This window comes from Trichomycterus rosablanca, chromosome 17, assembly GCF_030014385.1.
Source record: "Trichomycterus rosablanca isolate fTriRos1 chromosome 17, fTriRos1.hap1, whole genome shotgun sequence".
Classification (NCBI taxonomy): domain Eukaryota; kingdom Metazoa; phylum Chordata; class Actinopteri; order Siluriformes; family Trichomycteridae; genus Trichomycterus; species Trichomycterus rosablanca.
In genome coordinates, this window is record NC_086004.1 from 21,153,141 (window position 1) to 21,174,974 (window position 21,834).

The following is a 21,834-nucleotide window of genomic DNA, read 5'->3' on the forward strand; positions in this document are numbered from 1 at the left end:
TGGGCGTCCTGACCATTAAAGAACAGCATGAAAGCAGGCTACAACAGTATGTAGAGAAACAGATGGACTACAGTCAGTAATTGTAGAACTACAAAGTGCTTCTGTATGGTAAGTGGAGCTGATAAAATGGACAGTGAGTGTAGAAACAAGGAGGTGGTTTAATATAATGGTTGAGCAGTGTAAATTGTTCTATTCTTTTATTTCCGATTGCAGCTGTACATGTATGAAATCCAGCAATGATAGCATAATGTCTTGTGCATAACAAACAAGAGCACATGCTCCAAGCTAGTTCAAGATTTGCTGCATTAAAGCTCAACAAAACAACCCTCCTTTGCTGGAAAATACAGCTGACCAATCAGATGCCGACCCACCGCTGTCCATCAGCAGTGGCTGTGTCACCTGTCGCTGGGCTTCACGGCAGACTTGTGTGAAGAAAGAGAGAGCGAGCAAAGAAGAAAAGCTGAAAAGTAATTCAGCCCAGCCATGACCTGTCCAATTCTCATTAAAGCTGAGAGCAACAAACAGCCCCCCCAACCCTAGCCCCCCCCCCCCCCCCCCCTTTCCCTTTTCATACTGAAAAGGTACATATGTTGGGCTAAGTAAATAAGGAAGGTTTAGGATGTTAATGCAAATTGTAATACAGATAAACAAAACCCAAGGGTAAAGTATTACTTTAAATAAACAAAAATACTAAGACATAAATACATACACCGACAAGGCATAACATTATGACCACTGACAGGTTAAGTGAATAACACTGATTATCTCTTCATCACGGCACCTGTTAGTGGGTTGATGTTAGAAGCAGGAGAAATGAACAAGCGTAAGGATTTGAGCGAGTTTGACAAGTGTCAGCTCTTGTGGGGTGTCTGCAGTGGTCAGTATCTATCAAAAGTGGTCCAAGGGAGGAACAGTGGTAAACCGGCGACAGGGTCATGGGCGGCCAAGGCTCATTGATGGACGTGGGGAGCGAAGGCTGGCCCGTGTGGTCCGATCCAACAGACGAGCTACTGTAGGTGTCAGAATACACAGTGCATTACAGTTTGTCACGTATGAGGCTGCATAGTCGCAGACCAGTCAGGGTGCCCATGCTGACCCCTGTCCACCGCTGAAAGCTCCAACAATGGGCACATGAGCATCGGAACTAGACCACGGAGCAATGGAAGAAGGTGGCCGGGTCTGATGAATCACGTTTTCTTTTACATCACGTGGATGGCCGGGTGCGTGTGAGTCGCTTACCTGGGGAACACATGGCACCAGGATGCACTATGGGAAGAAGGCAAGCCAGCAAAGGCAGTGTGTCACAAGTCAAAGCACATTGACCCATTGACAGGGATATAGGATGTATGACGTTCATAGGTTTGTTGAGAATTGCCACAGAACTACTGCACCTGAAAAAATCTGTATCTTTTTAGTATCAAAGGTCCAAGGTCCTAGGTAGGCAGCAAGGCAGCTCACTAGGTTTTCAGACAGATCCTTAATCATGAGCTTGCCATCTATATGTGATTTGTGTAAGACTTTGCTAGAAGGTCTTGCAGTTTTGGGTTAATCTACATATATGAGGATATATAGAGGAGAAGCAGGAACAATCCTAATAGTACACAGCTGTTGTTTATTATTTGTTATTTATTGTTAGCCACTTTTAGCGTAAGCTATAAGCTACCACAGTAGTTGTAAATAGCATTGTAAGATGTTTTGTTTCTGCGTTGTAGCTGGGTGAGGCAAGAGGGCGTCTGGTCCAGGTGGAACGTGAAAATGAAGCTCTGCTGGAATCTAAACATCTGCAGGAAGCCGAGGTAACATTTCTTTCTTTTAAACCGTAGTTAAAGTATGTGTGTGTAATACGTACTGATAAAAGACCAGAGGAATGACCAGTCTGTGTCATGGCCTACGTCATGTCATATAACAGTTTGTGTCGTTGGCGGCGCTTCAAAAAGATCAGCAGCAAACTGGGTCAAAGTTCACGCAGATTGAACTTTGAGCTCAGCGACAAGCAGTAAAAACTGAGCAGCAATGCGGTAAATGTAAATGCTGCCTTAGTGTCTATGGCATGGAAAATCAGTGAGAGCTCATTACCTCTGAAAAAGGTTCACAAAGGAAATTATACTTTGGACGTGTTGTAACAGCATGACTGCGTATTTAAAGTGTGGGTGCTAGACTGACCTGCCTGCAGTCTAGACGTGCCTCTTGGTAAAGCCATTAGTTGCAAAATAAGACAAAGGTTCTATACGTTTGTTACATTTACATCATTTAGCAGATGCCTTTATCCAAAGTGACTTACAATTGAGACTGTATATGAGAATGTTTATCGATACAATTTAGGGTTAAGGGCCTTTCTCAAGGGCCCAACAGTGGCAACTTGGCAAATGTAGGGCTTGAACCAGTGATGTTTCAGTTACTAGTCCTGTAACCGCTGAGGTACCACAGCCCTTACCTGTCCTAAACTATCATTTACGTAATACACTGCTTCTGTTCAAATGAAAGTTGTCCAGGTGGCGCAGCCGGATAATCCACTAGCACACCAGCGCTGAGATTCTGAGCTCCCGGGTTCGCATCCCTGCTCTGCTACCGGCCGGCTGGGCACCCTGTAGTAGGCACAATTGGCTAATTGCCTGCATGCCTCCAGTCTGCCGGGTGGGAAAGACCAGACTAAAGGGGTGGGGTTATCAATGCCGTTTAAGGCGCCTGTACAGAAAGTGTAAGAGCGCAGAGATCGGGATGTGGCTCTCCGTACGCAAAGCTGACCTCTCACGCAATTCCACCGAAGTATGGGTGAAAAACAAAGGATTGATGGACTGGGCACACATCAGAGGGAGTGTGAGTCAGGCCAATATACACCCTTCTTGGACACCATCGGTGTCCCCAGCAGTGGATTGGCTACACTAATTGGGAAGAAAAAAGGGTGTAAAGCATAAAAAAATTTGGACTGGAAGTCCTTACTGGCTTGTTAACATAGCTAATCAAGAACAATACACACAAAGTGAACACAACACACACCTGCTGTAAGTTCCCATATTTCATACACATTATGATACATGTCTGTGGTTCACTTGTTTGCTTGATACTTTAAAATGACAAGGAGTTTATTTTTCTAACGAAGGGCTTTAACCAACTGAAGTTTCCGTAGCCGATATCACATGATTACTGAGTAGGAAACACAAATAAATAAGTCTAACCTAATTCCTTGTGAATGTTGTGTGTTGATGGTTCATCAGGTGGAACGGCTCAGTGCGGAGTTGTGCTCCATGCAGAGAGCAAGTGAGGAGGCCGAGGAGATTCAGAAAAGGTGCAGGGAGCTGGAGAATGAACTCTCAAGCACTCAGGCCAAGCTCAGTGACTGCCAGAGCAGCACCCAGGAGTTCCAGGAGAGGGTAGGAACCCACATTCCTACCTACATACAATTACACACACATTACAGTCAAAACACACTTTGAGCTCATGGGAGTGGAGTGGCGGCATACGCTCAGACATTAGATTAGATCCGATTCAACTTCGCCACTGTGCAGAGTACAAGTGCAGAGCCAATGGAATGCAGTAGCATCTAATCAGAAGTGCAAGACAGAGATTATTGACATATACACTGACGAGGCATAACATTATGACCACTGATAGGTGAAGTGAATAACACTGATTATCTCTTCATCACGGTACTTGTTAGTAGGTGGGATATATTATGCAGCAAGTGAACATGTTATCCTCAAAGTTGATGTTAGAAGCAGGAAAAATGGTGAAGCGTAAGGATTTGAGCGATATTGTGATGGTTAGACGACTGGGTCAGAGCATCTCCAAAACTGCAGCTCTTGTGGGGTGTTACCGGTTTGCAGTGGTCAGTATATATTAAAAGTGGTCCAAGGGAGGAACAGTGGTAAACCGGCGACAGGTTCATGTGCGGCAAAGGCTCATTGATGCACGTGGGGAGCGAAGGCTGGTCCGTGTGGTCCGATCCAACAGTCGAGCTGGTTCTGATAGAAAGGTGTCAGAATAACAGCAGACCAGTCAGGGTGCCCATCCTGACCCCTGTCCACCGCCAAAAGCGCCAACAATGGGCACGTGAGAATCGGAACCGGACCACGGAGCAATGGAAGAAGGTGGCCTGGTCTGATGAATCACGTTTTCTTATAGATCACGTGGATGGCCGGGTGCGTGTGCGTCAGTTACCTGGGGAACACATGGCACCAGGATGCACTATGGGAAGAAGGCAAGCCGGCGGTGGCAGAGTGATGCTTTGGTCAATGTTCTACTGGGAAACCTTGGGTCCTGCCATCCATGTGGATGTTACTTTGACACGTATCACCTACCTAAGCATTGTTGCAGACCATGTACACCCTTTCATGGAAACGGTATTCCCTGATGACTGTGGCCTCTTTCAGCAGGATAATGCGCCCTGCCTGCCACAAAGCAAAAATGCTTCAGGAATGGTTTGAGGAGCACAACAACGAGTTTGAGGTGTTAACTTGGCCTCCAAATTCCCCAGATCTCAATCCAATCCAGCATCTGTGGGATGTGCTGGACAAACAAGTCGGATCCATGGAGGCCCCACCTCACAACTTACAGGAGTTAAAGGATCTGCTGCTAACATCTTGGTGCCAGATCGCTCTGCACTTCGTTTGCACACAAGTAGCAATTTCATTTTCATTAAGCCGTGGCGCTCAGCAGGGCCTCGGTGTCATGCCGTAATTTGCCGAGCGTTCTGCATGCAAGTGTGAGGTTGAAATAAACCTTGCTCTCCGGGTTCTCGGTCCAGGCCTCCATTATTGCCCTGCAGGGGCACCACTTCAGCCTACACGCTCACACACACTCACACTGTGGCCTGATTTTTTACAGCAAGCGGTGTGTTATTACTCATTATAAAGTTTGTTAGGTGTGTGTGTGTGTGTGTACAATTGCAAAAGAAAAGTTAATGCACCCTTTAGAATTCATAACATATTACTGTTCTTTATATAACGAACACAAATGTTATTTTTGCCTTGTGATGGACTGGTGACATTTCATGTTTCAACTGCTCAACTTCATTTCATTTATTAATAAACATCCATTCCTGCATTTCAGACCTGCAACACATTCCAAAAAAAGTTGGGACAGTAAAGCATTTACCACCTAAAAGATGTTTTGGCACCGAGGAGACCAAGTGATTTAGTGTTTCAGCTTTTATTTTGTCCCATTCTTCCTGCAAACACGTCTTAAGATGCATTTTCCGTTTCAAAATTCTTCACACATTCTCTATTGGGGAGAGATCAGGACTGCAGGCAGGCCAGTCCAGTACCCGTACCCTCTTCGTCCACAGGCATGCTTTTGTCATTGTCTTGTTGAAAAATGCATGGACGTCCCTGGAAAAGACGACGTCTTGAAGGCAGCATATGTTGCTCTAAGACCTCAATGTACTTTTCTGCATTAATGCAGCCATCACAGAAGTGTAAAATATCTTTGCCAAGGGCACTGACACAGCCCCATACCTTGACAGACTCTGGCTTTTGGTCTTATTGCTGATAACAGTCTGGATGGTCCTTTTCGTCTTTGGTCCGGAGCACACGGCGTCCATTTTTTCCAAATAAGACCTGGAATGCTGATTCATCTGACCACAATACACGTTTCCACTGTATGATGGTCCATCCTAGATGCCTCCGAGCCCAGAGAAGTCGACGCCGCTTCTGGACATGGTAAACATAAGGCTAAGTCAAAGTAAATGTAAGGAACGCTGCATTTTTATTTTATTTGCATTTTCCATACTGTCCCAACTTTTTCTGATTTGGGGTTGTATGTTTATGTTTTTTTGGCTTTGTAGTAAAGGTTGTGTGTAATTTACCTTTGTTGACTTTGCGTGTGTGCGTGTGTGTGTGTGTTTGTGTGTTGAGCATTAATGATGCATCCTCTATCTGCTTTCTGCTCAATTCCAGCAGTGCTGTCTCAGGAGCACGTTATTGACAGTGGACATGAGAGGAGTACAGATCAGATACCCACTGAGTGCAAGCACACACTATTCCCACATCCACACTTCTCATTACGAGGAAACAGAGCAGCCATTTTCTCTCTGCTTTATTTGTTCTGAGTCACCATCTTTGTTCTCGATATTCTCTCTCATCAGAAATGTTTTTGTCTGATAGTCCAATATTCATTGTTCGAAGCTGTGTGAGTAAGTGTGTGTGTGTGTGTGTGTGTGTGTGTTGGGTATCTGATGCGCAGGCGGTTTGAGCAGCAAAATGAAACAGAAGTTGGGCTGTTTTGACAAATAAAAACACTGTATTTACAAAAACATGACACAAACATAAAGCTTTATCATAGCTGTGAAGCTTGATGGAGGGAGTTTCATGGATTGGGGTTGCTTTTCTGCCTATAGACTTGAATCACTTGTAGTCATTGACTGTGCAGCAAATTATTATGGAGCTAAGAATTAAAATATATATATACTGATCAGCCATAACATATAACCACCTCCTTGTTTCTACCCTCACTGTCCATTTTATCAGCTCCACTTACCATATAGAAGCACTTTGTAGTTCTACAATTACTAACTAGTCCATTTGTTTCTCTGCATGCTTTGTCAGCCCTCTTTCATGCTGTTTTTCAATGGTCAGGACCCCCACAGGACCACCACAGAGCAGGTATTATTTAGGTGGTGGATGATTCTCAGCACTGCAGTGACACTGACATGGTGGTGGTGTGTTAGTGTGTGTTGTGCTGGTATGAGTGGATCAGACACAGCAGCGCTGCTGGAGTTTTTAAACACCTCACTTTTACTACTGGACTGAGAATAGTCCACCAACCAAAAATATCCAGCCAACAGCGGCCCATGGGCAGCGTCCTGTGACCACTGATGAAGGTCTAGACGATGACCAACTCAAACAGCAGCAATAGATGTTCGATCGTCTCTGACTTTATATCTACAAGGTGAACCAACTAGGTAGGTGTGTCTAATAGAGTGGACAGTGAGTGGACACGGTGTTTACAAACTCCAGCAGCGATGCTGTGTCTGATCCACTCATACCAGCACAACACACACTAACACACCACCACCATGTCATTGTCACTGCAGTGCTGAGATCATCCAGCACCTAAATAATACCTGCTCCGTGGTGGTCCTGTGGGGGTCCTGACCATTGAGGAACAGGGTGAAACAGGCTAAAAAGTATGTAAAGAAATAGATTTACTACAGTCAGTAATTGTAGAACTACAAAGTGCTTCTATATGGTAAGTGGAGCTGATAAAATGGACAGTGAGTGTAGAAACAAGGAGGTGGTTTTAATGTTATAGCTGTTATAGATCTGTGTACACAAATGTTTCTATGGTAAAAGTATGTGGACACCCAATCTATTATCAAGTTCTGGCAATTCAGCCACACTCATTGCTAACAGGTGTATGAAATCAATAATGTAATATAAATGATGTGCTTCCAACATTGTGGCAACACTTTGGGAAAGGTCTGTTCCACTTCCATCTTATTCCAGCATGTGTCCTTGTACACAAAGTGAGGAGCTTAGTATGGAGAATTTCCAGTATGGGGGTTCAACATCCCCCCAACAGGCTCATGGTCAAGTGTCCACATACTTTTGGCCATGCAGTGCACAGGCACACACATGCTTTATTTCTAATTCCCCATCTACATTCTTAATGATGAGCAAACGTGTCAGTCTTTGTTCTGGATATTCTCTCAGCAGCTCACATGTTTGTTTGGTCATCCAGTATTCACTGTTTGAACTGTGTGTGTGTGTGTGTGTGTGTGTGTGTGCAGACAGATGAACAGATTGGCCAGTTGCAGGAGGAGATGGCCAGACTGATAGACCAGCACAGCTGTATCAGTCAGCAGGTACATGTTCTCCCACATGTACACTTACATTTTTCATCCAAAGTGACTCACATTCATGACCACATAGAATCCAAGCAATTATGGAAAAGGGTTTTGCTCAGGGGTGGCAACCTGGCAGTGGTGGAGCTTAAACCAGCGACCTCTCAATTACCTGTTCAGTACCTTAACTGCTAGGCTACAACTGCTCGTTTTTTGGATTGGTGATCCCAGACTCGATTGTCCGGTTTTCCTGGTAACTCAACCAGTGTCGCAGGACTTTTTGACCATCATTAAACCGCCCTGGATGAGCAAGCTGCCCCAGAGGTGGCGTTTCAGCCTTTTTCTGAGAGGCCCCCACGTTTGGATCCATTCTGGACTAGAGCAGCTCCAGTTGATGAGGTTGTATGCCGGATCAATGCCTCTTTTTCTGAGATCTTGGTTTTTGCAGGGCTACCTCGCCTCGTTTGCTTGATATAACACTTCAGCTGCTCAGTAGTCCTGGATTTCTGTTGTTCTTTGTTGCTTTTTATCAGGAACTAGACATCTAAAAAAAGAAAATGTTATTCATGCATTTTCTCCCCTTTTTCTCACTTTTAGCGCGTCCAATTGCGTCATGCTTCCTCTCCACCAATGCCGATCCCTGCTCTGATTGAGGAGAACGAAGCTAACCCACGCCCCCTCCGACACGTGGGCAGCATGCCGTATGCATATTATCACCTACGCTTCGATGAGTGCAGTGCAACTCATCACTGTGTACAGAGAGACACACCCTGAGAGCACTCTTTTCTCATCTCTGTGCATGTGCCATCAATCAGCCAGCAGAGGTCATAATTGCATTAGTTATGAGAGAGACCCTATCCGGCTTTATCCCACCCATATCTGAACAACAGGCCAATCGTTGTTCATGAGGTTGCTCAGCCTAGCCGGCAGGCAGAACTGAGATTCGATACGATGTATTCGAGATCCCAGCTCTGGTTCCAACTTGTGTTTTTACCGCTGAGCGGCCAGGAACTAGACATTTTTGATTAGAGACAAGTCTGGACTGCAGGCAGGCTAGTCTAGCACCTAGACTCTTTTTCTTCTTAACACATGAGAAAAGCAGGAAGGTCCCTGAAGGAGACGTCACCTATATGACAGTCTATGATGTCCCAAAAGGCATATGCACACCCTCAGCAGTAATAACACCTCTACAAATCTTCTGAGAACTTGTCCATGCCATTGCCATGCCAATTTTGGACTTGGACAGGGGCACAATCATGCTGGAACAGTTGTATGCATAACATTTAATTCATACCATTTATCAAATACACCGCCTGTCAGCAACAGGTGCGGCTGAATAACCAGAACGCTGACCAGCCTTAAAATGCCGTGATGAATATTTGTTTCCTAATCCTGGAGATGAGAAACATCAGCGCTGCCTTCACGTTTCGTTTGCCAAGCCTCTGTCTCTGCATTTTCCTACCACCGTCCACGTATCCACTTTCCGAAATAGCGGCTAGTGGAGCCCTTATGGGGGTTAATGAAGAGTCTAGTTGCGTCTGAGAGTAATTGGGTCTGTGAGGTTCAGTAATAGGGGTGTCGTTGGTACCGGCGTGGTGTCCCCCTCGCACTCGGAACCTGCGCGCACGCACCCACCCACCCTCGATCCGTGAAGCGTCGGGGGGTCCGGCGCGTGCCGAATGATTGCCAATAAAAGCTTTGATTGAGAGGAGAGTGGCGCTCGAGCCATAAACAGGCTGGATTCTGCCCTTTAATTTCGCCACCTCCGGAGAATTGCTTTCGCCTTGCTGCAGAGCGAGCCGCACACACCAGCAGTTAGCCGTCCACCCTAGGAGAAGAGATTTAATTTAGACTGTGTGTGTGTGTGCGTGTGCGAATTTCGTGCTCCCGAGGACAAAGACGAAGGGCTTTTCACCACGAATTCTCACTATTCTAGAAGCTGCTCCGGTGCCGATAAGGAGAGAGAGAAAAAAAAACAATCATTTCATACCTCAGAGTAAATTGGCTGCGGTGCTGCTAAGATGGCTACAGCCGTGGTAAGAACAGAGTAGGTTTCTAATTTAGATTCTCCTGCAGGTCGTGCATGGAGTGCTGACACTCCTCAGATATTACTTCTCATGTGTATGTAGCAATAAGCAAATCTGAGCTATAACACAGGACTGTGCTTTTGTGTAGGGCATGTACACTCACCGAGCACTTTATTAGGTACCTTATTAGGGTCCTACAAAATTCACTGGAAAATGTGCCTTATTTCACGGAAAAATCACAGATTTCACAGATTTTCTGTCACGGGTCGATTACCTGCGTCCATTTCCACGTGCAGTCGGAAGCGCAAGTTGACCCGTCGTAGTCCGAAGCAAACCGCAAATCCCAGGAGCTGCAGCAGCGCCAATCTGCGCTAATTGTCAGCACCTGATCGCGCTCTATTTAAGAAATCCTCACGCGCGCGATCAGTGCTGAGACATACTCAGTCGGTAATGCCAAGTTCACACTACACGACTTTCCAAGTCGTCAGGTCGCTATACAGTTCACACTACACGACTGGATCTCTTGTAAACGGGAGTCTTTCAAGTCGGTGCGGCTTTCACACTACACGACTGATTCATAATCAACGGAAAGGTGTGCTTCTCTACACACGCGATCATCTAATACCCTTTTTCCACCAACGCGGAACTGGCTCGGTTCCGTGTGTTTCCACAGAAACAAGAGGTTCCAAACGGTGAACTAGCTTTCTAATCTGGCACCACAGAATACTTAGTTCTTCAGCGCTGTGGCGTGACGTCATCTGTGGGCGTGTCACAGTGTAGAGGTTTTGGTGCTTTTACATGAGAAGCTGCAAAACAGCTGTGCTAGTGTCTCATATGGAGCTTGATGCTGCACTTTCATGTTTTAAAGTTCACCTGATTTAATTATGAGCCAGTTTGATGCTGATATTTTTAAAGCGCCTTAAAAGAGGTGAACTGTGTGATATGACGTGGTAAAAGTGACCCAGAAAGTACAAAAACGCTTAACGTGAAAAATAAAGCGTAACGTGGCTTGTTGTACTAAAACAATGAGCGATGCATTTCGGCAGTACAGAGCACTTATAACCAGTAATAACAGAGAGAAATTTAGTGTTCTTATGTCATACTTTTAGTACATTCAGCCACGTTACGCTTTATTTTTCACGTTAAGCTTTTTCGACTTTCCTAAGATGCATATTCAGAACCCCGAGCAGCTAAATACAGCTAAACACAGATATATGGATTGTATTTTAGACTGGGTTTGATGGTTATTTCAAACAAATGGATGTTTGAAATAATGGACAGGCGAGCGCTGAGCAAATCGGCTATTTACACCAAGGGTCGCGGTGAGAGGGAAGCGCAGAACGCTTCTAATGTGAATGCACTAAAGAAAGCAACAATAGAGACAAACACGTCTACGTCTTCTTATCACCAATAGTTGAGTGATGCTTTTTGCATGAAAACAAACATCTGTAACAACAGCACAAATGCTCACAGGTAATCTACACGCCCACCATCATGTTACTGCTCCTTACTTGCGTTGCGTAATGCCCCAAGCATGCGTCGTACTATGTCCGCCATCTTACCAACGTCACATGATGCATGACATCACATCGCCTCAGTTATAATTTTAAAATCATTACAAAATGAATTCTGTCGTTCTCCACAAAGGTTGTACTTAATCATAACGTGTTATGACTTTCTGCTTTCCGTCATCTTTCTTCATCCGCTTCGAACGCCTTTGCAGCTCCAGTTGAAATATGGGATAAATTATCCGACCGCACCGTGCTGTGTTTGCATACTTAAAAATGGCCACCCAGGTGGCACAGCGAGATATTCAGCTAGCACACTAGCACAGAGATTCTGAACTCCTCGTGTCGGAAGAGGCGTGGGCAGCGACATGCTCTCCTCGGATGCAGTCGGGTATCCCTCAGCAGCGGAAGACAAATTGACTGCACTAAAATGGGGAGAAAACGCATTAAAAAATAATAATAAAAAAAAAGTGTCCGCCCTGCGATGGACTGGCACTTCGTCCAGGGTGTTACTGTGTGCCTTGCGTCCATTGAAAAGTTGGGATAGGCTCCAGCACCCAACACAACCCTGATGGGATAAGTGGTTACAAAAGTGAGTGAGTGACTTGAAAGGAGGTTTTGGAATGTGATGTCCAACATAATTGTCTGGTGTCCACATACTTTTGACTATTCAGTGTATCATTTTGAGGGATTGATTAACCACAAATATGTTTTACCCATTTTACCAAGGGTGCTAAGAACTGTATTGGTGTAGCTCTTGGTGTTTCAGTACGAGCTTCATCAGCGAGCAGGCGTGTTCTGATTGGTGCATGGGAGTGTGTCGGCTGTAAGGTGAGCGTCTGATGAAAGGTTAGAGTCGGAGCATATATCAGACGCACAGCAGCACGGTAATAAAAGGCCATCCGCGCAGCCGCTCCTCTCTTCTGGGAACGCTGCGCATTTTTACTGCGTCTCTGACAGCAAGATGAAGTACTCGTCCAATTAAAAAAATATTTGGACACATACCTCCAGACAAGAGGCTCTGCCTGCTTAGTTTCGAGCCCACCTTGACCTATCTCACTTCTGTTTCTTTTTTTTTAGTAGATGCAGCATATTATAAATGTTCTCATTTTCAGCCATGCTTTAATGCATTTCCACTAGAACAGCTACGTCTGGAGCATACATATAGGTTTGTGTAGGTTTTGAGGTTGCATCCTCCATACGAATGCCCCGTCCTGATTAATTCTTGAGCCATTTGTCCAGCCTCCCCTTCAAAAATAGATGCAGCCTTTATTTTCGTCGCCTCAAACCCTCGCCTGCCCCCCTCCCTTCCCCAGATTGCATTAAAATTAAATTCTCTCTTGTAGTGAAAAGAGGCACGCGTTAAAAATAATTGGATGTGGAAGAGAACAAAGGGCTGCCTCCCCTTCCTGCAGCTGCAGGGCCCGTTAAGGCGTTGATGCCGAGCGCGCCGCATTGTTCTGCTGTCTGCAGCCGCCCCTCCACCCCCCTCACCCTCCCCTGCCAGACACTCAGTGCTGGAGAAGTCACTTTTAATGTCTGATAATCAAGGTGAATTTTCAAAAAGCTGCCATTTTCAAATGACGGCGTATACATTATGTGGGGAGACTTGAGGTTTACCGGGAGAGGAGGGGCCCCGCTGCTCATGCACAGTGAAAGAGAGACACCTAATGGCTGTCCAAGGGAAGGCAGGGTTACTATGGGGAGGTAATGTGGTAGGAGAGGGCTTGCTTGGTGCTGCTGTCATGACGGGCAGCTTGCTGGGGTGATTGTGACACTGATTGTAGAGCTTTGAGTAATGGACAGTTCCTGATACCTATATGATGATGTCCTCTAATCAGTCAGACCTGTTTTAATGCATATTATGGAGACTACCAAAGCCTGTTTGCACTTTATTCATATATTGGTTGTTCCCTATTCAATTCTGTTGATTAAATCTGTGGAACAATTTTGCAAGCTTGTGTGGCATAACGGTACAAGCCACGTTGCTGGTAACGGTAAAAGGCACATGGAGTTACTTGAATCTACTGTAGATATGGAAAACATATGGGCCATTCCACCGAATAGCTACCATTGGCGTGTAGTAACTCCATGTATTGAAACTTTTCATCACACATACACTGATCAGCCATAACAATAAAACCACCTTCTTGTCCATTTTATCAGCTCCACTTATCATATAGAAGCACTTTGTAGTTCTACAATTACTGACTGTAGTCCATCTGTTTCTCTACATACCTTTTTACCGTCCTTTCACCCTGTTCTTTAATGGTCAGTACCATCACAGGATCTCCACAGAGCAGGTATTATTTAGGTGGTGGATCATTCTCAGCACTGCACTGACACTGACATGGTGGTGGTGTGTTAGTGTGTGTTGTGCTGGTATGAGTGAATCAGACACAAAATGGAGTTTTTAAATATCGTGTCCACTCACTGTCCACTCTATTAGACACTCCTACCTAGTTGGTCCACCTTGTAGATGTAAAGTCAGAGACGATCGCTCGTCTATTGCTGCTGTTTGAGTCGGTCATCTTCTAGATCATCAGTGGTCACAGGACGCTGCCCACGTGGCGCTGTTGGCTGGACATTTTTGGTTGGTGGACTATTTTCAGTCCAGCAGTGACAACGAGGTGTTTAAAAACTCCAGCAGCACTGCTGTGTCTTATCCACTCACACCAGGACAACACACACTAACACACCACCACCATGTCAGGGTCACTGCAGTGCTGAGAATGATCCACCACCTAAATAATACCTGCTCTGTGGTGCTTCTGAGCATTGAAGAACAGCATGAAAGGAGGCTAAGAAAGCATGTAGAGAAACAGATGGACTACAGTCAGTAATTGTAGAACTACAAAGTGCTTCTACATGGTAAGTGGAGCTGATAAAATGGACAGTGGGTGTAGAAACAAGGAGGTGGTTTTAATGTTATGGCTGATCAGTGTACTTAACAACTCAGAATATGTATTGGTTACTCCCAGCTTTTCAATGGGCGCAAGGCACACAGTAACACCCTGGATGGGGCGCCAGTCCATCGCAGGGAAGATACACATACACACACCCATTCACCAATAGGGCAATTCAGTGTCTCCAGTTAACCTGACTGAATGTTTTTGGACTGTGGGAGGAAACCAGAGCACCCGGAGGAAACCCACGCAGACACGGGGAGAACATGCAAACTCAGCACAGAAAGGACCCGGACCACCCCACCTGCTTGCTGTGAGGCGACAGTGCCACCCACTTAGTCACCAAACGATGCAGCGCTGATACCCCACCCCTTAGTCCGGTCTTTATCACCCAGCAATTTTGTCTGCTGCAGGTATTAGCCAATTGTGCCTGCAAGAGGGCGCTGGTAGCAGAGCCAAGATTCGAACCCGGAAGCTCAGAATCTCAGCGCTGGTGTGCTAGTGGATTGTCATGCTCCGCCACCTGGGGACAGATGATGTGTTTTATGTGGGAAGCTTGACATTGATTATTGGTTTAAAAAAAATGTGCATCCCTAGTTTTATCTCTAAGCAGTGTAGTAATGTAGTTTTACCATGTTTTCACACCATTGAATAATCTGCATGCACAATAAAGCTGCAGGTCTTGGTCTGAAATACTAATAAAATCAACAAAAAAACACTGTTTCTTAGGGTTTTGTTTGTTTGTTTATTTCAGGAGGGTTTTTTCTTTTAAGAAAATAGCTACACAAAGAGCCTTTAGTCTAGCGTGCATTTTTGTCATCGATTCTATAAAGCCGCGGGGTTTGTTTTAAAGCACCGTGTCTTCAGAGGACAGACTTAATGCACCAGCAAAGCTACGAGGGAAGCAGCCAACCTCTTCTTTTCTCCATCCTTAAGATGTGTCACGCTTCCCGAGGATTCTATCCTGCTTGTACATCTGTCTTTGTACGCGTGTGAGCCTCCTTTAAGAGCATCTAACAGGCGTGAGCGGTCCCAGAACGCAGGGCGCTGTTTTAATAGGTCGCTGTCCGAAGTTGTCGGTGGTATTTGTTGCACTCAGCTTTTAATCGACTGGTTTGGCGCCAAGTAAGCAGATCGGGAATAGAAATCTGAAGTGTTTCCCAGATATATTTCTGCAGATCGAGGTTCTGCTCCCACCTGCACTTGTATATATAGAAGGGGTTGGATATTTGAGTGGGCGGCACGGTGGCTTAGTGGGAAGCAGAGATGTTCACAAGTCACAGAATACGAGTCCGAGTCAAGTCACGAGTCTTTAGACTAGAGTCTGAGTCAAGTCACGAGTCTTTAGACTAGAGTCAGAGTCAAGTCACAAGTCCATATAATGTACACAGAACATATATTGGAAATGTAGCGTACAAATAAACAAATAATACGTAAGTTCAAATAAAAAACAACAACAGATTAGCAACTGTATTTTGCCGTTTTACTTAGTGCCTTTACTTTCCTAGTCATTGTGCAAATGAATGTAATGTCCATAACAAGAAGATACCAGTTAAAAGTTTAAACTGATACGTTTTGGTTTCATTGCAGAACAAAAGTGCGCAATGAAAGTGGCCAAAATCCAAAACACAGCAAAAAAAAATCATAGCCACTGCTTACCTTACCTTATGTTCTTCCAGATGCTATTAAATTTATAACCGTGTGTCCCATTAGGAATATAATCTGTTATTTTGTAAATGTGCTTATAATTAAAAACCTCCAAACTTTTCCCGGTTGTGAAGTAAAACACGAACTCGTTAGAAAGCCAATCAAGCGTTTCATTGACACATCGTCTGTGTGACGCAAACTGAATAAATGCAAATAACAGCATTTCTTACTAAAAATTTAAATCAGAAGGTCTGATTGGTTCAGAAAGCGGTCTTTCAACCATTAGCGCCAATTGTTTAGGAGCGTTCCATTCACCCAGTTGTTCCTGTGAAGTGCACTATGTAGGGTATTCCACCATTGTAAGTGAGATTCTAATCCAAAGGTAACGAAAATGTTCGAATGAAGTAAACTTCAAACTGTGTAGGGAGTAGGGAGCGACGCTTCATCACTACGCCGGAAGCTGGCTGTAACATTTAGCCATTGCGTGCGTTGCGGGTTAAGACGGCCGGAGCGTTATTAGAGAGCAGAATATTTAAAATAATAATAATTAAATATATATAATTGTCACAGGTAACTAATGTTAACACATGCTGACGCTCGGGAATCTTGTTGTTTTTTTGAGTCATGAGTCGAGTCCGAGTCATTTGAAACGAGTCCGAGTCGAGTCTAAAGTCGCTTTGTGTGCAACTTCTGGATATTTGAGTTTACTGGTTTTGTACTGGATGCTGAGTGTAGAGCTGGGTCTTGTGCCTCTGACCTGTTGAGGTGCCGTGTGGAGTGCTGATAGTATGCCAGACAAACCGCTAATCCATGTGGTCAAACAGTTCCAGTTTTTATTCGTCACTCCATAGAACTGTGTCCCAGAACTCTACAGGCCGAGCTAAATTCCTTCTAGAGTGTCATGAAATCCGGCCATGGAACTCTTGGTTGTTCGTTGATCCTAAGGTTTGCCACTGACACATTTGTCCCACCGAGTTCAGGTCAGCCTGTAAGTCTCCTGTGGCTAATTACGGCACACTCACACTCTTCACCCGGCGTGATTAATGAAACGCGTGCTGTCGTTCTCCTGCTGCATTTTTCTTCATTTATTTTTTTAATCTGTATTTCAATTAATTTTGATGGAGGCATCTTAATGATGGCAGGGATGTCCACTAATGAGAATGAGCTAGGAGCAGAAGTACTCTTTTACAAACTGCCCTTAGACTGTTTTACAGCCTGTTTAGCAGAAAAAGCCTTTAGAAGCTCTTTATTTAGAAAATGTAGCAACAAATATGTAAATCAGCTGAGGGAGGGAAGGTGGAATGGTGTTTCTCCTCGCTGCTGCTATTATAGGCGATCCCCGGGAGGCATGGCTCGAATACGGGGTATTTACACAGATTATTTGTGAAAAGAAGCGGCTCCTGACTGCTGGATATTGAATGGGGCACGCAAGTCTGAAATGAACTACAGTGGTACCTCAAAACTCGACGTTTAAAAGGCGTTGAGTTTCAAGGTATTGTTTTCCATAAGGATGTATTGGAAACCTGTTAATGCGTTCCATGGTCCCATGGAACTGCATATATTCTAGGCTAATGTAAAATAATGGGGTTGTTTTTGACACTTAAACACTGATATAACACAAATATAACTTACAGATTAACAACAAATACAGTAAAACCTGCACTTTACCTTCATGTCTTTATTGTTTCCTTATGCTTCTTAATTGTGGAGATGCTTGATCTGAATTCCTTAGCGAGTACAGTAAAGACGCATTCACATGAGAAGCGGCAAAATCACTGGCTGTGCTGTTATGTTCTATGGAGTGTGCCATGCACAAAACTTAACGTGACTTATTGTACTACAACCCAAATCAGAAAAAGTCGGGACAGCATGGAAAATACAAATAATAAAAACACAGAGTTGAACCTGAGATATTTCATGTTTAGTCTGCTCAACTTCATTTCATGTATTAATAAACATCCATTCCTGCATTTCAGGCCTGCAACACATTTCAAAAAAAGTTGGGACAGTAAAGCATTTACCACTTTGTAATGTTACCTTTCCTTTTCACCACACTTTAAAGACACTTTGGCACCAAGGAGACCAAGTGATTTAGTGTTTCAGCTTTTATTTTATCCCATTCTTCCTGCAAACACGTCCTAAGATGTGCAACAGTACGGGGTCGTCGTTGTCGCATTTTCCGTTTCAAAATTCTCCACACATTCTCTGTTGGGGCAGGTCAGTCCAGTACTTCTACCATGTGGTTATATCAGCTATTGTTGAGTGGCGGTTCCTGATGCAGTGCCGTTTGAGGGATCGAAGATCACAGGCGTTCAGCTTGAGCTTGCACCCTTGGCCTTTACACACTAAAATTCCTTGAATGGTTTAATGATATTATGCACTGTAGAGGGTACATTGTTTTTAAACATTTCAATCATTTTCTCACACATTTGTTGACAAACTGGAGATCCTCTGATCATCTTTCCTCATCAAAGACTCAACCTTTCCTGGATGCTGCTTTTGTACCAAACCATGATTACAATCACCTGTTGACATCACCTGTTTGGAATCACATCAGTATTTAGTTTTTTCACCTTATTACTAGCCCTCAATTGCCTCTGTCCCAACTCTTTTGGAATGTGTTGCAGGCCTAAAATGCAGGAATGGAGGTATATTAATAAATGACATGAAGTTGAGCAGACAAAACATGAAATATCTCGGGTTAAAACTGTCTGCAATCAGATAAAAGTCAAAGTAAATGTAAGGCACACTTCATTTTTATTTGATTTGCATTTTCCATACTGTCCCAACTTTTTCTGATTTGGAGTTGTAAAAAAACAAGTGAATTTTATTAGTGACGAAAACAATGTTGTTCTTTTAATACGTTGTCACATTAAGCTTTTTTTTTTTTAACAATAAGCGTTTTAGTCTCTCTTGGAAAAGCCGATTCTCACAATATCAGCACCCCGAGCTGTAACACAAGTTTAAAAGTGAAACAGTGAGAAAAATCCAGGTAAACACAGATACATGTGGAGCTTTCAAGTGGATTTGACGGTTATTCCACACAAATGCAGATTCGTCTCATATTCGCACTTTGATGTACAAATTTCTCGACAAAGGGGGTAGAGTTTTAAAGATTTTGAGTTACAAGGTACCACTGTACCTACTTACTCCTGGGTTTTGTCCCACATTGGTGCTGTAGCTACTGATTCAAAATGTATTCCTGAATAGATTATACTGACGTGTATTGGCTCCTGTTGTGGTTCGTTAGACAGATGTAGTTAATTAAAGGCATGTATGTATGCTGTGGAAGTAAAAACCTGGACAAGTGCCAGCCTGGGCACTGCGCCCATGAGAAGGCAGCGTACGACCATATCTGTGCCCACCAACACGAGTGTACACGCCAAGATTAGGTCTAATAAATGAACACAGGAGCACAGGTATTAACATTCACGATGAACCCAACGTACAAGAGTAATTCTTCATGGGTCATTACAAATTCCATAAGGTTCTTGTATGGAAATGCCATGTTTTGCTCCCTGACACCCCACCCTCACCCCTTCCTTTTTTCTATTCTGCACATCCTGGAGCAGTTCCACATGACAGACACTCTTCTAATGTAATCAGAGCATCTGAATTCTAATTTATACCGTCAGGAGAAAATAAATAGGCTGCGGCTAATTACGGCACGCCAGCTCCTGCTTTCGGCCGGCGTGATTTATGAAAGGCGTGCTGCCGTTCTCCTGCTGCATTTTTCTTCATTTATTTTGTAATCTGTCTTTCAATTAATTTTGATTGAAGCGTCTTAATGATGGCAGGGATGTCCACTAATGAGAAAGAGCTAGGAGCAGAAGTACCAGAACTGCCCTTTCACAGATTTCACAGCCACAGTTTAGCAGAAACAGGCTTTAGAAGCTATTTATTTGAAAGATTTACAAAGCAAATATGCAAATTAGCTGTGGGGAAATGGGGGTGTACTCTGTGGTACTATAAATACAACACAGCTTTAAATAGAACCTGACACGACTTTTAAATTCCAAAGATCCCAGTTGTATAAGTATTAGCTTATGTGTAATGTTATGAGCCACACTCCTAGTAGTGCTAGCGACAGTTGTGCCCGAGTTCCGGGGGTTCGAATCCCAGACTCATCCGACAGATAACTGGGGGGTGACATATCAGTGCATCTTTAGTGCCAGTCCAGAAGTTTGTGGCATAAAAATCCAGGTGGCGCAGCGGGATATTCCACTAGCACACCAGCGCTGGGATTCTGAACTGGTTTGAATCTCAGCTCTGCTACCAGTTGGCGCCCAGTACGTACGTATCAGTACGTACTCTTTAAGTTTGTGATTTCGGACGCAGCCGTGGTCTTTTATTGAGCGTGGACCCACTAGCTTATGGCACATGCTAATTTGATAATGGTTTGGAGAATCTGATAATGGTTTGGGAATCTGATTCCCAAAATAGATTCCCCAAACCTTTATCAAATTCCCCAAACCTTTATCAGATTCCCAAACCATCAGATTTCCCAAACCATTATCAGATTCTCCAAACCATTATCAGATTCCCCAAACCATTATCAGCTTCCCAAACCATTATCAGATTCCCCAAACCATTATCAGATTCACCAAAACATTATCAGATTCACCAAAACATTATCAGATTGGGAATCTGATTTGGGAATCAGATTCCCAAACTATTATTAGATTCCCAAACCATCAGATTCCCCAAACCATTATCAGATTCCCCAAACCATTATCAGACTTAAAAAAACATTATCAGATTCCCAAACCATTATCAGATACCCAAACCATTATCAGATTCCCCAAACCTTTTTCAGATTCCCCAAACCATTATCAGATTCCCAAACCATCAGATTCCCCAAACCATTATCAGATTCCCCAAACCATTATCAAACTCCCAAACCATTATCAGATTCCCCAAACCATTATCAGATTTCCTAAACCATTATCAGATTCCCCAAACCATTATCAGATTCCCAAACCATTATCAGATTCCCAAACCATTATCAGATTCCCCAAACCATTATCAGACTCCCAAACCATTATCAGATTCCCCAAACCATTATCAGATTCTCCAAACCATTATCAGATTCCCCAAACCTTTATCAAATTCCCCAAACCTTTATCAGATTCCCAAACCATCAGATTCCCCAAACCATTATCAGATTCCCCAAACCATTATCAGACTCCCAAACCATTATCAGATTCCCCAGTTTCCCCAAACCATTATCAGATTCCCCAAACCATTATCAGATTCCCCAAACCATTATCCGGTTCCCAACATCTGGATGATTTTATACTTGGAAGAATGACCTTGACGGTGGTAAGATGGCAGACATGGTATGTAAGAAGTTGCGTGCATACTGCATACTTGTGTACTGAAAGTACGCACTGCCTCCAATTTAGTACGTACTCTTTAAGTATGCGATTTCGGACGCAGCCGTGGTCTTGTATTGAGCGTGGACCCACTAGCTTATGGCACATGCTAATTTAATTTCTTCTCTTAATACCAGATTTACTCCCTTTTACAATTTGGATGTATCTAATTCCTCTGTGTGCTTTGACAACTCCTGCTGGTTGCATGGCCTAGACGGCAGGTAAGCGTACGCCTCATCTAACATGCATAAAGCCTCCTGCTGCTGCTTAACATCAGCCAATGATGGATTCACAGGGGTCACATGATGCTCCTTGCGTTTCTCCACCACTCGTGCCAGTTTAAATCCAGACAGTAGGATGTGGACCCCAGTCTGGTGATAAAGATTGAACTCCTTGAAGTCCTTGCAATGGTGGGCTGTATTAGTCTTCTGTGGCACTTGAGCAATTATAGTGTCTGTGGGAATTTGTGTCAGGCCAGAACAGAACAGCAATGGGCATTCCTTAAAGCAATGGGTATGGCTGAAACACTTCAATTCCATACATAGGAACGGTGTCTACATACTTCTGACCATGTCTTCCTCAAGGAAATCA

At 44.0% G+C, this 21,834-nt stretch overlaps 1 protein-coding gene across 1 annotated transcript in view; it reads left to right on the plus strand.

Moving 5' to 3' along the window:
- LOC134331883 (polyamine-modulated factor 1-binding protein 1) overlaps positions 1 to 21,834 on the plus strand; it is a 210,232-nt gene that overhangs the window by 120,013 nt on the left and 68,385 nt on the right. Inside the window, exons 10-12 of the mRNA XM_063013419.1 lie at positions 1,713 to 1,796; positions 3,216 to 3,371; positions 7,727 to 7,801. Coding sequence (XP_062869489.1) covers positions 1,713 to 1,796; positions 3,216 to 3,371; positions 7,727 to 7,801 — 315 coding nt within the window. The remainder of the gene's footprint in view (positions 1 to 1,712; positions 1,797 to 3,215; positions 3,372 to 7,726; positions 7,802 to 21,834) is intronic.